This window comes from Armigeres subalbatus, chromosome 1, assembly GCF_024139115.2.
Source record: "Armigeres subalbatus isolate Guangzhou_Male chromosome 1, GZ_Asu_2, whole genome shotgun sequence".
Taxonomy (NCBI): Eukaryota; Metazoa; Arthropoda; class Insecta; order Diptera; family Culicidae; genus Armigeres; species Armigeres subalbatus.
In genome coordinates this window covers 126,880,615-126,897,388 of record NC_085139.1, presented here as the reverse complement: position 1 = coordinate 126,897,388, position 16,774 = coordinate 126,880,615, and the positions used below count along the sequence as shown (strand labels likewise).

The 16,774-nt window shown below is 39.8% G+C and overlaps 1 protein-coding gene across 1 annotated transcript in view; it reads right to left on the bottom strand.

Annotated features, from left to right (window-relative positions):
* Window positions 1–3,756: 3,756 nt before the first annotated feature.
* Window positions 3,757–16,774, bottom strand: part of LOC134206135 (protein O-mannosyl-transferase 2) — a 65,243-nt gene continuing 52,225 nt past the window's right edge. Inside the window, exon 8 of the mRNA XM_062681824.1 lies at window positions 3,757–4,155. Coding sequence (XP_062537808.1) covers window positions 3,962–4,155 — 194 coding nt within the window. The 3' untranslated portion in view covers window positions 3,757–3,961. The remainder of the gene's footprint in view (window positions 4,156–16,774) is intronic.

The window sequence follows — 16,774 nt, the reverse complement described above, 5'->3', positions numbered from 1 at the left end:
CTCCAAAATTCCTCCGGCAATTCCTCCAGAAATCCGAAGGTTTCTCAAGCATTTCGTCCGGAAGTACTTTCAGGATGTCGTTCGGAAGTTCCTCCAGGATTTCGTCCGGAAGTACCTCCAGGATGTCGTCCGGAAGTTCCTCCAGGATTCCGTCTGGAAGTTCCTTCAGGATTTCGTCTGGAAGTTCCTTCAGGATTTCGTCTGAAAGATACAGCAGGACTTCGTCTTAAAATTCCTCCAGAATGTCGTCCGGGAGTTCCTCCAGGAATTCCTCCGGAACTTTATCCAGCATTTCGTGGAAGTTTCTCCAGAATGTTGTCCAAGAGGTTCCTCCGGGATGTCGTCCGGAAGTTCCTCCAGGATTTCGTCCGAAAGTTCCTCCAGAATTTAGTTTGGAAGTTCCTCCAAAAATCCTCAGGCAATTCCTCCAGAAATTCGTCCAAAGGTTCCTCCAGCATTTCGTCCGGAAGTACTTCCAGGATGTCGTTCGGAAGTTCCTCCAGGATTTCGTCCGAAAGTTCTACAGCATTTCGTCCTGAAGTTCCTCCAGGATGTTGTCCGGAAGTGCCTCCAGGATTTCGTCTGGAAGTTCCTTCAGGATTTCGTCTGAAAGAGATTGCAGGACTTCGTCCGAAAGTTCCTCCAGAATTTCGTCCGGGAGTTCCTCCAGGAATTCATTCAGAACTTCATCCTGGGATTCCTTCGGAACTTTATCTCGAATTTTGTGGGGTTCGTTCTTGCAGGATTTTGTTAGGAAGTTCCTCCAAGATTTCGTTCAGAAGTTCCTCCAAGATTTCATCCAGCAGTTCCTCCAGGATTTCTTTCGAAAGTTTTCCCAGGATTTCGTCTGAAAGATCCTCCAAGTCTTCGTCCGGGAGCTCCTCCAGAATTTCGTCCGGGAGCTCCTCCAGGAATTTCTTCGGAACTTTATCCAGCATTTCGTAGGATTTCATCCAGGAATTCCTCCATGATTTCGTCCGGAAGTTCCTTAAGGATTTCGTCCGAAAGTTCCTCCACGATTTCGTCTTGACGATCCTCCACGATTTCATCCGGAAGATACTCCATGGTTTCAGCCGGAAGATACTCCAGGGTTTCATCCGGAAGCTCCTCCAGGTTTTCGTCCGGAAGTTCCTCCAGGATTTCGTCCCGAATTTCCTCAAAGATTTCGCCCAGAAGTTCCTTCAAGATTTCGGTTGGAAGTTCCCCTAGGCTCCCGTTCCAAAGTTCCTCCAAGATTACTTCCGGAAATTCCCCAGAATTTTGTCCGAAAGTTCCTTGACGATTTCGTCCGGTAGTTCCTCCAGGTTTTTATCCAGAACCTCCTGCAGGATTTCGTCCAGAAGTTACTCCATGATTTCATCCAGAAGTTCCTCCAGGATTTCGTCCGGAAATTCCCCAGGATTTTGTCCAAACATCCTCCACGATTTCGTTCGGAAGATTTCGTCCGGAAGTTTCTCCAGGGTTTCGCCCCAAAGTTTCTCCAGGAATCCCTACAAAATTTCCATCGAAATTTCTCCAAGAAGTTAAGAAAATTATTTTAAGCTTTTTAGTGGAATGTCTTCACTTGTCATAAGACGTGTTTGTACAATTCCATTTAATTCCACCACTTAATTGTATCTTGACACATACGTATTTCGACCTCAACAGTAAGGTCGTAAGGCCTTCGGAACTTCATCCTGGAACTCCTTCGGAGCTTTATCCAGGATTTCGTGGGGTTCGTTCTTGCAGGACTTCGTCCGAAAGTTCCTCCAAAATTTCGTCCGGGAGCTTCTCCAAGAATTCCTCCGGAACTTTATCCAGCATTTCGTGGAAGTTTCTCCAGAATGTTGTCCAGAAGGTTCCTCCGGGATGTCGTCCGGAAGTTCCTCCAGGATTTCGTCCGAAAGTTCCTCCAGAATTTAGTTTGGAAGTTCCTCCAAAAATCCTCCGGCAATTCCTCCAGAATTTCGTCCGAAGGTTCCTCCACCCTTTCGTCTTGACGATCCTCCACGATTTCATCCGGAAGTTCCTCCAGGTTTTCGTCCGGAAGTTCCTTCAGGATGTCGTCCCAAATTTCCTCAAAGATTTCGTCCAGAAGTTCCTTCAGGATTTCGGTTGGAAGTTCCCCCAGGCTCCCGTTCGAAAATTCGTTCGATTACGTCCGGAAATTCCCCAGAATTTTGTCCGAAAGTTGCTCGACGATTTCGTCCGGTAGTTCCTCCAGGATTTCATCCAGAAGCTCCTCCAGGATTTCGTCTAGAAGTTACTCCAGGATTTCATCCAGAAGCTTCCCCAGGATTTCGTCCGAAAATTCCCCAGGATTTTGTCCGAACATCTTTCACGATTTCGTCCAGAAGTTCCTCCAGGATTTCATCCGGAAGTTCCTCCAGGATTTAGTCCGGAAGCTCCTCAAGGAATTCCTACGATAAATCCTTCAAAATCCCTTTAAAAAATTAAATTTCTTGTTCAAATCCCCATAAATTTTATAAACTTCAGGATAAATTTATTCAATTTTTGATGAAACTTGTCAATTATTTCTCAAAAGAATTCCTGGAGTTTTTCTCAAAAAAAATCTTTTTGGTTTTCCAAACTAAATTAACTGAAATTTTGAATGAAATTCTGAAATAATTTGTGTGTAGGTCACCGTCCAATAAGTTCTGCATAATTGGAAGTTATAAATGCAATATGAACTTGACTGAAAATATGTAGGGGAAGTGCACCGGTTTTGGCCAACTTAGTGCCTAATTTGGCCAACCCTGAAAAATACATATTTTTCCAAAATAATCGATCAGTTGAAAGCAGCATTGAATCGTGAGGGATATATCTCTTATTGGAACAAATAAAACCCTCCCGAATTGCTTTATTTTTGAAGTTATTCGCAAAATTGGCCAAATTAGGAACATGGCCAAAACCGGTACAGTTCCCCTACCTATTTGCACCGATTCATTTTTGACAGCGGCGGCGGCATTAGAAAATCACCTTGTAGGTATACAAGATCGATAAACTTGTTTTCATGGCTTGTTATGATTCGAAGAGGTTTTTGGAGAGAGATAATAAATTATAAGCACATAAATACTATAAGGTTTAACTAATAAGGTTTATTAACTGTAATGGGTTTTGAGTTTCTTTTAACTTTGTTTTGTTCGATATAATTGAGAGTGATTTCTGCAAACCCCGTTACTACGTCAACGCTAGGTTGAAGGGGAAATGTTCCGTTTTCCATCTCACTGAACATATATTCATCTCATCATGAAACAAAGAAATATTGCACCAATTACGTTGCTTCTTTTTGCTAGTTTTTTTTTTAATGCTGTATTACATAGTTCTTTTTGCTAACATTCGTGCTCACTGCTGAAAAAATCACAAAAATAATAAACAAATCAAATTCTTTTTCATTACTTCGTTTTTCGTGGGATGAATATCGGAGCTATAAGATGAAGTCCAGGAGCAGTAACCCTATGTGACACAGCATCAAACAAAAATACTTCAGAAATGGCGTTTCAGTCTTGACAATATTAAAAACCTTGAATTTAATCTTGGGACAAGAATAAATAACAGTTTTTTTTATAAGACCGGAAAGGCATCTCGGAATTATTAAATTACAGTCGAAACGAAAGTAATGGCTTAACAAAAATAGTCAGAATGTGATACCACCATCGTATACGTTTTCATTGTCTTCTCAGTGCTAATGTCGTAAACCCACCCATCGCGACAAGATCACACTTCCATAGGGATTAAATGTTTGTTACATTTCTAATCATAAACAAAACACGGATGTATTTTCTGATAATCTGCGAGAGTAATTTTATATTTAAGTTATATCTTAAACAGAAACATTAAAATCTTCACGCTTCCCAAACACATCAACAAATCATGGCGTCAGCTGTTCGATGAAAACATGAGTAGAATAAAAACGAACCGACAGTACGAGAGAACTAACATACAGCCGACCCAATTGGCAAGAGCTCCGCGTGCGCTCCCTTCAAAACTCCCACGTGTCCATCCACTTGAGCCCGGCCAGCGTCGAGTTGGGTTCGTGTGAAAACGGCCCGTTCATGCCGTACGCCAGGGGTGAGAACAGCGCAAAACTATAGACCAAGGCAGCCAGTGCCACCCCCAGGACCGTGTGCCGCAGCCAGCTTGGGAGTTTCACGGTGAGGTAGTCCAGCATCACACCTGCAATTCGAAAAAAAGAAAGAAAGTAAAACAGAAGTTTAGTAAACTGGCGAAAGGCTGTAAATCAAATAACTTCGGGTAAGATATTTATCTGGCTGTTGCCATTTGCCAGGGGAAGTTTTTCGTCTGTGCTTCTCGGCATATTCAGCCTTGGATTGTTTAATTTGAATTAATGTTTTTCTTGCCTCAATACTCTAAGGTATTGTCAGGATTTCTAACTAGCCTATAAAAATGGAATTTTTTTGAAATCATGCATGTTCTACTAATCATTATAGCTTTACTATTTATTAAAGTATTTTTCTATATTATTGTAATGCTGAAGTAGTAATAAATACAATCACTATATTTTTTGTTCACTCGTGTTGCAGTATGAATCAATTGATTTATAAAAGCATTATCAATAATTGTGGCAGATAATAATCAATTATGACTTAACGATGAAAGACACACATTGTACAAATATCGTGCTGAAATGTCACAAATGAGTAACTATTGTGACAACAGTCTCAATGTTAATGCCATTTTTCATCTGTTTTTTTTCCCTATGATAATCCAATTCGCATCCAGATTTTCCCAGAAACCAAGCATACCTCATTATCGACCACAATTCAAAAGCCTATGATTTTAATACCTGCAATTTTCTGCTCCAATGGTGATAACGATGATTGTTGCACCATAGACAGAATACCAACCCTCGTGCGGCGGCTGGGTTGGGCATCACCACGTAATAATAAGAGCATCAACCTTGTTGCGTGGTCAGTCATTATCGAGCCCACGCAACACTCACTCATTCACCCGCTGTTCGGGATATGAATCGGTGGGACGAATCAGCTTCCCCAACTACCGACGAAAATCTGATTTGGGATTTACCTCCTCAAAAAATTAAATCGATGAACCGAAACAAGTGGAAGCTAGCCATGACAGATAGCCATCCAGCCTACACGCATCCGCTATGTGCCTACACCGCTTATCAATTATCTCATCAACGAGTATACACTATCCAAATTGATGGGTTTCAGGCCATATCCGGTCCTGCAAAGGGGGTTGGTTTGGTTCACCACCCACGCTGTTTCCACCTGACGTATCTGTTTCCGTGCTTATGGGAGGATGATGTTTTCAATCAATTTTCGGTTAGCTTCGAAGTGATGAAATAATTATGTGCAAGGTTGATGATTTTGCCGAAAAATGACCGCTTGTGCGTTCAATGGTTGACGATCATACCATGATGAGGTTGTTTGACATAAACGATTGCCTCTTCTTCTTATTTTTTATGAAGATTTAAACCACTTTTATTTGCGGACATTCACCTTACAGAAAATTTGGGTCAGATAATAAGAACTTATTTTATGATCTCCTACACACCCCTTTTTATTTTTCAAAAAAAAAAGAAGCAGATTCTTATCGATAGAGTGCTAAAATTTATTAAGTGACTGAATGAATAGTATAATATCCCGCAGAACAATCTTCAAATAAAATTTTACCATAGGAATTGCTTTGAGCATTATTGAAGCATTATTATATGAACGGTGTTTGGCACTGAAGTTACCAATTATATCAAAATTTAGCTCTCAACAAATTCCTTTGCTGCCCATTGAACTGGAAAGCCAAGTATGCAGCAATAAAAGAGAAATGTCCAAAATTTGTTTCAAAGGTTTCGAAAACTTTGGTTTCAAATGAAGAATATAATTTATGTTTGATACGTCTATTAATGACAATGGCGACCCCACCACAGGCGCTATCAAGACGATAATTTCCGTAAATAAAATAATTTGGATCTCTTTTGATGAAAAGACCAGGTTTTAAATATGTTTCAGTTATAATGGAAATGTGAATAATTCATTTTCCTTACGCTTTAAAGAGCGGGCATTCCAATTTAAAATTTTCAAAAAAATATTTGGATCCATTAAAACGAAGTCCAATAACAATTTTTTGAGTAAATTTGATACCAACCTAAACAGCTTCAGTTTTGGAATTTGCTTTGAACATTGCATCATGTGATGCAATTGTTCATTTAGAAAATCAAAGTCGGAAGCAGACATGCTGTCTGAGTCGTCAGAACGAACGTTCTTCTTCTTCTTTTATTTCTTCTTCTTATTGGCATTACATCCCCAGCTTAGTGTTCATTAACCCTTTATAAGGCAGTTTTTATAAGGTTTTCCCATGTAGTGGATATATTTGCTTCCTAGTAACACCCCAGCTGAATTTGATCCATAAATAAATTGAAATATCAATTTGAGAAGAGTTTTTTTTTTACGAACAGATCGTAAGTTTCGAGTGGAAGAAGGATTTTCAGTTATAATTCGTTAAATAAAACGACAAAGATATATTTTTTCCCGTTGGTATTAATTATTTTAAATCTCCTGTGTTAGATTGTTGCGTGATTAGCGTGAAAAAAGCTTTGCCTTTCTGTATGTTTGGTTTTGGGATTTTTGACGAAATTGTGTTTTTTTTTTCCTAAGAGTCCCCCATTGGGAACAAAAGCGCAAAAAGATTTTTTTTTCACTTATAATGCGCTTTCCGACTAGGACTCTTCACCAAAAAATGTAACGTGCCTTGATTTGACTGGTTTTACGTAAAACCTAATTTCTAAAAATCCTTTAGTTTGACTATTATCGGCTCTTTCAGTCTTATAAAGGTGAAATATACACCGAAACGTCGGAAAATAGACGCAATAACGTTTTAGCTGCTTTATAGGACTGAAAGAGCCGATAATAGTCAAACAAAATTGAGCACAACAGTCGAAAGCATCCTTTAAAATAAAAATCTTTTATTTATTTTTGTTGTTGCCTGTTTTCCCGCTTGCCGGGCAGTGGCAACTATATTGCCACCATTTTTTAAATGTTTCTGAACTGATTAATGTATAACAAACATACATTTGATTTTAATACCATGTCAACATTGTGTCCTATTGTTGTTTTGGTTAATTTATTGTTTAGATTCGTCTGCCTTATAAAGGGTTAAGCACTTCCACAACCACCCTCAGCATGGTCTTGCTTTGTAGTCGCGCATCTTACCGCACGGCTAAGGAGCCCCCCTGTAACGGAAAATAACAGAACGAACGTTATTTTCCGTTGAAGAATGGGTATGAAAATCATTCATCGTCGGTAAATTTTCAGAAATGAAGTTTTGCCTGCCTGCAGTGATGCTTGCATATTTGAAAAAAAAGGATTTGACGAACTGTTCGTTACCCAATGAGAGGTAGGAGCAAAATTTGTTCGTTGACTATGGTGGGTATGAATTGCTCGACCGGCAATCTGAAATGAAACCTTGATACCCTGAAGGTTACTCAAAATCTCATTCCTATAGTCAGAAAACTTGGCAACAGATACCACAATTGGCGGAATCCTTTGTTTTTTGCATGGATCGAATCACCTGGGCTAGGGGTAGATCCGATTTGCTCAATTTCGTCATGAATCAAAGTAGTTCGACAGGTGAAGAATTATTTTCAATGTTAGAGTTAGAAGGAGTATCTGAAGTCTCCAGCTTCCTTTAATTTTTTTCGCGCTTTGGCAGGACGGCCCTGAAACCTTGTTTCTTAGAAGGAAGTAGAGAATTCAAAGACTCACCCTTCCTCTTGTTTTTATTAATGCTCATTGCTGAGCGTGGAGACATGACCTTCTAAGAGGTTTTTATCCCATTAATTTTACTTTCGCCAACGGGTCCAACGTAAAACGAAGGCACGGGTTCAAACAAAGATCGTAACGGGATCAGTAGGTACAAATAGCGCTGAGAAGCACTGTTGAAATTAAAATAGCTTCAGGTAGTATTAAAAATGTCCTTCAGCAGAGAGAGAAAAGAACCGCACAGCACGATGCGGTCTGAATTTTTCTCTCCTTATCATAATTGACTGTGAGGACGTGGCCGGCATCGTTATTGATATAGAATTAAAGAATTTCCGAAGCATGTACAGTGTGAATAGCTTTCTAGTCCCGAGAAAACTATTCAATTGGTGAGCTGTGCATTATTTTTGTTTCTCGACCAATCACGACTAGTAACTACGATGGGTACAGTCAATCAAGCTAAGCTAAGCTAAGGAATACGAGAGGAGCTTTCAACAGAATCCGAGAAGCATTCTCATTGGGATCTCTCAAGAATTCCTTTCAGAATCATGGAAGCATTCCAACTGGAATCCAAGAGAATTCAAACTGGATTCCTTTCTGTTTCGTTGAGGGATATCCAGATTCCTGTGGGGGATAGCCTTCATAATGCATAGAGGATTTGCTTCAGAATCTCTCGTTGATTTACTTCGAGATTCCCTGGGAATCGTTCGAAGTTTTGTTTCAGAATCGTTTGGAGATTTGCTTCGGAATCCCACGACGAATTGCTCCGGAATACATCGACGGTTTGTTTCGGAATTCCTCGAAAATTTAGTTCGGACTCCTTCGACAATTTACTTCGGAATCCCTCGATGATTTGCTTCGGAATCATTCGAAGATTTGCTTCGAAATTCTTTGATTATTTGCTTCAGAATCTTTAAACGATTTGGAGGATTCTTTTCGGAATCCCTGAAGGATTATTTCGAAACCTCTACCGAAGATTTGCTTCGAGATCCATCGACAGATTGCGTTGGAATCCTTCTACAATTTGCTTCTACATCCCTGGAACATTGCCTTCGAAACCCCTGGAACATTCACGATGGAATTCAAGGCGGATTTCCGACGGAATCTCTGGAACATTCCCGTTGGAAGGAACATTCCTCACCATTCCTGTTCAAATTCCTGGAATATTTCTGTCGGAGTTCCAGGAGGCTAAAGATTCTCACTAATATCCCTGGAACATTCTCGTCAGAATCCTTGCAATATTCCAATATTCCTGAAATATTCCCGTAGAAAATCTCTGGAAGATTTCCGTCCACATCCTGAGACGATTTGGAATCCCTAGAACATTCTCTTCGGAATCAATATAGAATTCTTATCGAAATCATTGGAGTTATGTTGCATTCTTTTGATCATTTAAGATAGATTATTCGTACATACCATATAAACCCCTTCGGAAACTATAACAAACATATCTACTGAAGGAATGAAGAAAATCCTTCCAGCCTTTTTTTGTGTTATGTGGATACGAACACAGATCGTTTCTTTCTGCCTTTCTCGTATACAAAGTATACGGAAAGGCTATATGTTCGCTCCAAAAATGAACTTTTTATAGGAGGCCCGCATAGTGTTATATACCGATCGACTCAGCTCGACGAATGGAGGTGATGTCTGTGTGTGTATGTCTGTGGACAAATAAATCTCAAACATTTTAAAGGTACTTATCCTTAACCGATCGCAACAAGTTGCATTCGACGCAGAATCCTGTCCCATTGTTTCCTATTGAAAATTGGCCAGATCGGACTATTGGTTTCGGAGTTATGGTTAAAATACATTTTTTTACATAAAAATTTCTCACTCATTTTTGGCACTTATCCTAAGCCGATTTGCTCGCAACAAGTTGCAGAATCCTTTCCCATTGTATCCTTTTGAAAATTGGCCGGATCAGACTGTGAGCTGTGAGTTATGGCCAAAATACTTTTTTTTTCATACCAAAAGTGCGTAGAAATTACTCACTCGAAAAAAAAACGAGGAAGGCACCATCACCGCTAGGTGGATTAATCTGGGTTTTTTTATATGTAGGAAGAAGATTAAGATCACAGATCATGAAAGTAGCAAAAAACTTGGTATTCTGGCTGCGGATTTCGGTCACAGATTGCGAAATCAATAACCATCGAGTATTTAACAGTAGTCAACAATTCCATGGTTTTCATTAAATTTTCAACCAAAAGACCTGGTACGTAAAAAGAAAACGAAAATAAACAAGAAAATTTATTGAATTGAATTTTTAGCATTAGCATTGAGCAATTCGCACAAATTCGTAGGTGTTTCAAGACCGAATTATTGTATGAGAGTAGCATCACTTTCATCCGTTACCACAGATATTGATTTGGGACTAATCACTATCTCTTAGATAGAAGCAATGCACTCTCCAATAGCCCAGATCTGTCCTGGCCACGTCCTTGCGAATGCTGAGGAAGAGGAAGGATTGTTAGTTGGACACCTACTTCAGATAGATGCAGAGAACTCTACGCCCTCTCATAGGTGCCACGGGAGGTTTTGGAATTGTTAGTAGTGGATGGTTATAACGGTAGGAATCGCTTTGGTAGAATGTGAAACCACAGAGAATAGACTTGGAGGCTCGAACAAAATTTCTTGCAAAACATGTGTAAACAACTCACCGAACCGTAACGCCATCGACGTCGACATTGCAACTCACAATCTCATTTTGACAACACGATGGCGCTGGTATTCTCTTGCATGCATAACGACACTAGCGCACAGTGGCATTTTTTGATGACGCTAGCGCTGATTATGCAGGGGATAACGGCGCATTCCAAAGTTTTTCAAAATGAACAGCAAAAAGTTATCACAACATGGCGAGTGCAGCGTCAACGCCTGTTCTTTGTGGTGAAACGCAGAAAGAACTATGATAGAAAGTAGGAAAGGGACGAGCCTGGAATTGAATTCACGACATATTATGCTTATAAGGCAGAAGCGGTAGCCACTAGACCACCGAGCTCGTCTAAAATTTATTGAATTGAATTTTTGGACAAAAAAAAAGTTTGGTTTTCCTCTTAAAAATTTTTAGCCAAAATTTTAAAAAAAATATTCAGAAAATTATGTGTCGACCATTGGCGCCAGCATGAATCAATTTCAAAAATTAGCCCGTGGCTTGAAAAGGTTGGGCAGGCCTGAGATAGATTGTAATCTATTCTTTCTGTTGGGTACATTAATTGATCAAAATAGTTTGTACTAAGAGCACGATCACCATTCCGAAAATCAAGATCAGAACCAATTAGGCCCAATTAGGTCCATTTTACATAATTCCGAGAAAACATTAAAAAAAACTGTTTTTGAATAAATTGTCACCGAATATTTTGATTTCTTCGATACAGATCAATACTGAGCATGAGCATGAGCATGATTGACCGCCCACGGTTGCTACTCCGTTATTGCCAGGTCAGCTGTAATTACACAGAGAACCAACAGATGAAGTTTGGGACTAACATCATCTTCAATGTGTAAGAACTGGTGACCAAAAAATAAGCAATACCAGCGCCGGCCGTGTCCGAATGCAGGTCAATTAAGGAATGGGTAGGAAAATGTTGACATGATACTCGCTTTGATAGAAGCCGACGAGTCATCTGCACTTCCACGAGAAATCACTGGGATGTTGGATATATGAGGTACGTTTTGTGGCAGTGTTCGTTTTGGTAAACGGTATGCCGTGTATAGCGTGTAGTTTGATCAAATCAAAACATAGTCGAACGAACACTAATTATTTTAATTACCGACCGCACTAAGCAGAACAAAATTGTCGATGACCAGCCAATCTTTCTGCCAACCGCACAAAGCAGAACAACATTTTCGATGACCGACCGATCGTTCTGCTTACTGACGCGAACTGAATCTTCGCTTTCTAATTAATTTACTCACTTGCACGAAGCAGAACAACATTTCGATGATCAGGCGATCGTTCTGCTAACCGCACAAAGCAGAACAAATTATGTAATGACCGGCAGATCGTTCTGCCTACTAAATAAATCACGGCTGTACGTGAACTCTGAATGCTGTACATTTGTCTTACATGCAACAAACATTATCTACTTGTTTCACTCAATTCCGACAGAAAATTTGAAACTCCTAAATAAACGTCTCTGAGGTCAAGTACAGCATTGCGATTAATTAAATCTATTCACATATTGACCACACAAGCACATCAAAAGCTTCTGATTTTCGCTAGCAATCTGCATTCTAATAAAAACGCACTCTGATCTATTTTCATTTGATCATGAAATATTATTAACATGATATAAGAAACGAAATGTATAAACGAATAGACAGAACATAAAAGAAAATAGTAAAATAATTTTTGCACGTATATTAGGAGTATTCAACAGAATATAATAAATCATCCGTATTCTTCTTTACGCTCGACCGATACTTTCAAACGAATCCGATTCATTTTAATGAATATTCTATTTGATTTTGCTGGTTTTTAGGAAAATATAAGTCAACTTTCGTTTGAATAATCAAACGAAAAAATAAACCATTAAAAAATTATTGTTACATTCAGACTTGAAGAGTAAAAGCACTGAGGATAACTTCACAACCGAGACTGAAACACGCATCCGTTAAATTGCAATCGGTGCGTGGTGCAGCTACTTGTCTTCAAAAGATAAGTGAAGACATTATACTGGAAAAAAAACCCGACTTAATCCACCTACAGTGAACGCAACCCTTCTTACACTTTTGAATGGTTGTGTGTGCCTAGTGCATATTACAATTTCTATGCATATGATTTTCAATTGAATATAAAATAACTGATATTATCATGCTTTTATCGATTTCAAAATAAAAAAAAGGATATTTCTGGAAATTTAACAATTTTTAAAAACATACAAAAAGACTGCTGATTTGATTTGCCGCCTTAAATGGCAATATTACAGCTTCTGTTTAAGCCCAAAAGAGTTCAAATCGGGTCATAGACGGCTGAGATATTGGTGTGACAATTCTTCATTAGTAGTCTGAAAATATGTCTCATATTCGTATTTCACAGATATCTCTGAAACCGAATTTCCGATTGCAGAAAAAAATTAATGAGTCCAATGACAAAAACATAGCTTTCGTTTAAAGATAAAATCGCACAAATCGGTCCAAGAACGACTGAGATCTTGATGGGACATATTTTACCAATGTGTGAAGCTGATACGTCTAATGCTTAATGTTCGTATTTCAGAGATATCTCCGGAACCCAATGTCGAATTGCAAAAACAAAATACAATGGGTTCAATGGCAAAGTCATAGCTTTCGTTTAAAGATAAAATCATGCAAATTGGTTTACAGACGGCTGAGATATTCATTTGACAGTATTTTGTTAGTTTTCTGAAAATACACTTCATGTTCGTATTTCTCACATATCTCTGGAACCAAATGTTCGATTGCAAAAAAAATTGAACTTGTACAATGACAAAATCATAGCTTTCGTTTAGTGTTAAAATCGTGCAAATCGGTTCACGGACGGCTGAGATCTTGATGTGAGATTTTTGTAACGCACACACATACGCACACACGCACACACACACATACATACATGTGCTCAGTTCTGAGTTGATTGGTATATACGACTTGGGTCTCCGAGCCTCGGATGAAAAGTCGGTTTTTCAAGCGATCTTTATACCCTTCTTAGGGTGTAAGAAGGGTAAAAACGCAATATAACTGTCTATTGAACCATGACAATATGTTTTGGTTCGGTGTCCTAATTAAAAAACCTCATAAACAACCTCATAGATTATTTCTAAGCATTAGTCAAATCACAGCATTAATAGACATATAATAAAAATTTAAAACATATAGCCGTCATGTATCTAGCTATGGTGATGACAAGCCGGAAGAACACATTCACAACGCTATAGAAAAACAAGTTATGTCCGAACAGCGTATTCATTTCACGTTTTGTGTTTCTTGGTTTTACGTAAATAAAGTTTTTTTTAAACTTACCAAATTTTGGATTGCACTTACGGACCCCTTTACATATCCCTGCTGCACCTACCACAAAAACTGGTGCTCACCAGTTCTGCAGCTGACTTCATCTCGTCCTGGGAAGCATCGACTTGAAATTTTCCCTCGAAGTAGCTAATCGAAAACAATCAACAAGAGAGTACGGACCGGAACCATCGGCGAAGACCACTGCGACACAAAGGGACTAGCGTGGAACTGCAAATCTCTCAACTTCATCGGGAGCACACGCATACTCGCCGATGTGCTCAAGGACCGTGGATTCGGCATCGTAGCGCTGCAGGAGGTTTGTTGAAGGGATCAATGGTGCGAACGTTTAGAGGTAATCATACCAGAGCTGCGGCAACACATGAGCTGGGAACAGCTTTCATAGTGATGGGTGATATGCAAAGGCGCGTGATCGGGTGGTGGCCGATCAATGAAAGAATGTGCAGGTTGAGGATCAAAGGCCGGTTCTTCAACTTCAGCATAATCAACGTCCATAGCCCACACTCCGGAAGCACTGATGATGACAAGGACGCATTCTACGCGCAGCTGGAACGTGAGTACGACAGCTGCCCAAGCCACGACGTCACAATCATCATAGGAGATTTGAACGCTCAGGTTGGCCAAGAGGAGGAGTTTAGACCGACTATTGGAAAGTTCAGCTAACATCGACTCTGACCACTATCTGGTGATGCTTAAACTGCGCCCAAAACTATCCGTCATCAACAATGTTCGGTACCGACGACCGCCGCGGTACGACCTAGAGCGACTGAAGCAACCTGATGTCGCCACTACATACGCGCAGCATCTCGAGGCAGCGTTGCCGGAAGAGGGTGAGCTCGCTGGGGCCCCTCTTGAGGACTGCTGGAATACAGTCGAAACAGCCATTAACGACGCAGCGGAGAACAACGTCGGGTATATGAGTCGAAGTCGACGGAACGAAGAGTGCAGACAGATTCTGGAGGAGAAAGACGCAGCGCGGGCGGTCGCGCTGCAGCAAGGTACCCGGCAGAACGTGGAACGTTATAGACGGAAGCGGAGACAGCGGACCCGCCTTTTTCAGGAGAAGAAACGCCGCCTGGAAGAAGCGGAGAACGAGGAGATGGAACAGCTGTGCCGTTCTCAAGATACACGCAAGTTCTATCAGAAGCTCAACGCATCCCGCAAAGGCTTCGTGCCGCGAGGCGAAATGTGCCGGGATAAGGATGGGAGCATCTTGACGGACGAACGTGTGGTGATCGAAAGGTGGAAGCAGCACTACGAGGAACATCTGAATGGCGCTGAGAGTACAGGCAGTGAAAGTCAAGGCAGCGGAGGAGATGACTACGTCACTTCAGCGGGCGATGGAAGCCAACCAGCCCCCAACTTGAGGGAAGTTAAGGATGCCATTCAACAGCTAAAGACCAATAAAGCAGCTGGTAAGGATGGTATCGGAGCTGAGCTCATCAAGATGGGCCAGGAAAAGCTGGCCACTTGCCTGCACAAACTGATAGTCAGAATCTGGGAAACCGAACAGCTACCGGAGGAGTGGAAGGAAGGGGTTATATGCCCCATCTACAAGAAAGGCGACAAACTGGAGTGTGAGAACTTTCGAGCGATCACCATCCTTAATGCCGCCTACAAAGTGATATCCCAGATCATCTTCCGTCGTCTGTCACCATTAGTGAACGAGTTCGTGGGAAGTTATCAAGCCGGCTTCGTTGACGGCCGCTCGACAACGGACCAGATCTTTACTGTACGGCAAATCCTTCAAAAATGCCGTGAATACCAGGACCCAACGCACCATCTGGGGTCTGTAGCATAATCGAAATTGTACTAATAATATTAGTATAGTAGCTTGTAACTTGTATTTTTCTGTTGCATAATGAATCTACAAGTATGTATTCACAAGACTAATATTACAAGTAAACCGCACTAATAATATTAGTGGAATTTACAAGTAACTGTTGCATAAAGTAAATACAAGTAGAAATTATTAGCGTTGGCTTGTAGTTTCATTTGCAAGTATGAATGGTGCTGTAATTTAATTTACAAGTAGCTTTTATTTTATTATTTTAGCTGTGCAAATCAATTATGCATAGTTTAATTGTTTTTAACGACTTAAAGAGAAAGAAACTATTATTCTAGTTGCTTTAAATTACCATATAATGAAATACTGGGCACTAAGAATAAATTTCTCGTTCCCATATAACACTGAGAATTATGAAAATTGCCAAATGACTTATATAGTAGAAGTAATTTAAGTGCTGACATCAAGTATTCAAATGGTGGAGCGCTAAAGATCATTAGCAATTATGCAGTACATACACAGAAACCCAAAATTACTCAAAAGTGGGTTGTTTTAGCTCAAATCCGCACTTTGGACCAATAACCCTATTTTGAGTAAAATGAGTTTCTTAATCCACTTAAAACATATTAACCAAAGCTAACGCTTAAAACATATTAACCAAAGCTGAGCTTGGTTTACCCAAAGTTGACTTTATTCATCTCAAAATTGAGAATATATTAATTTACTGAAATTTGTATTATTGTAGTATTATTGTATTATTATACTAAACAATTTTGTTTAAGACCATACATATTGCTTTATGTTTGACAACAATCATGGGAAAGAAAGGAAAAACGGAAAAACTAGGTACCTAAATTCTGAGTAGAATTTATTACGATATTTTCATCAGTTAGTATTTTGAACTAAAAAACTGATTTCATAATCGAATTAGAAGCAAAATCTAAACCCGCATAAGTCTTACACAGTCGTAAATTAAACCCTCTTTAAAAACCCACAACAAACAAGTCTAGCGGGATTCGATTTATCATGGAGGATACGTTCGCGTAACTTACAAATCGCCTTAATTAAAACTTAAGTCAATCCTAAAGACCACGTAAAAACGACTCCAGTGTGCATTACATTGGCTTGGTTAAAAATACCAATACCACCAAGCCGGCTTAAACCGGCCGGCTATCGCAGTCAAGATATATATTCTATTTACAAATTTGCAAACAAACGTAAACAAATCGTTTACCTCCGCATTGACAGTGAACTGTCGGATGTATTTTGACAGGTAAATGAACCTGAC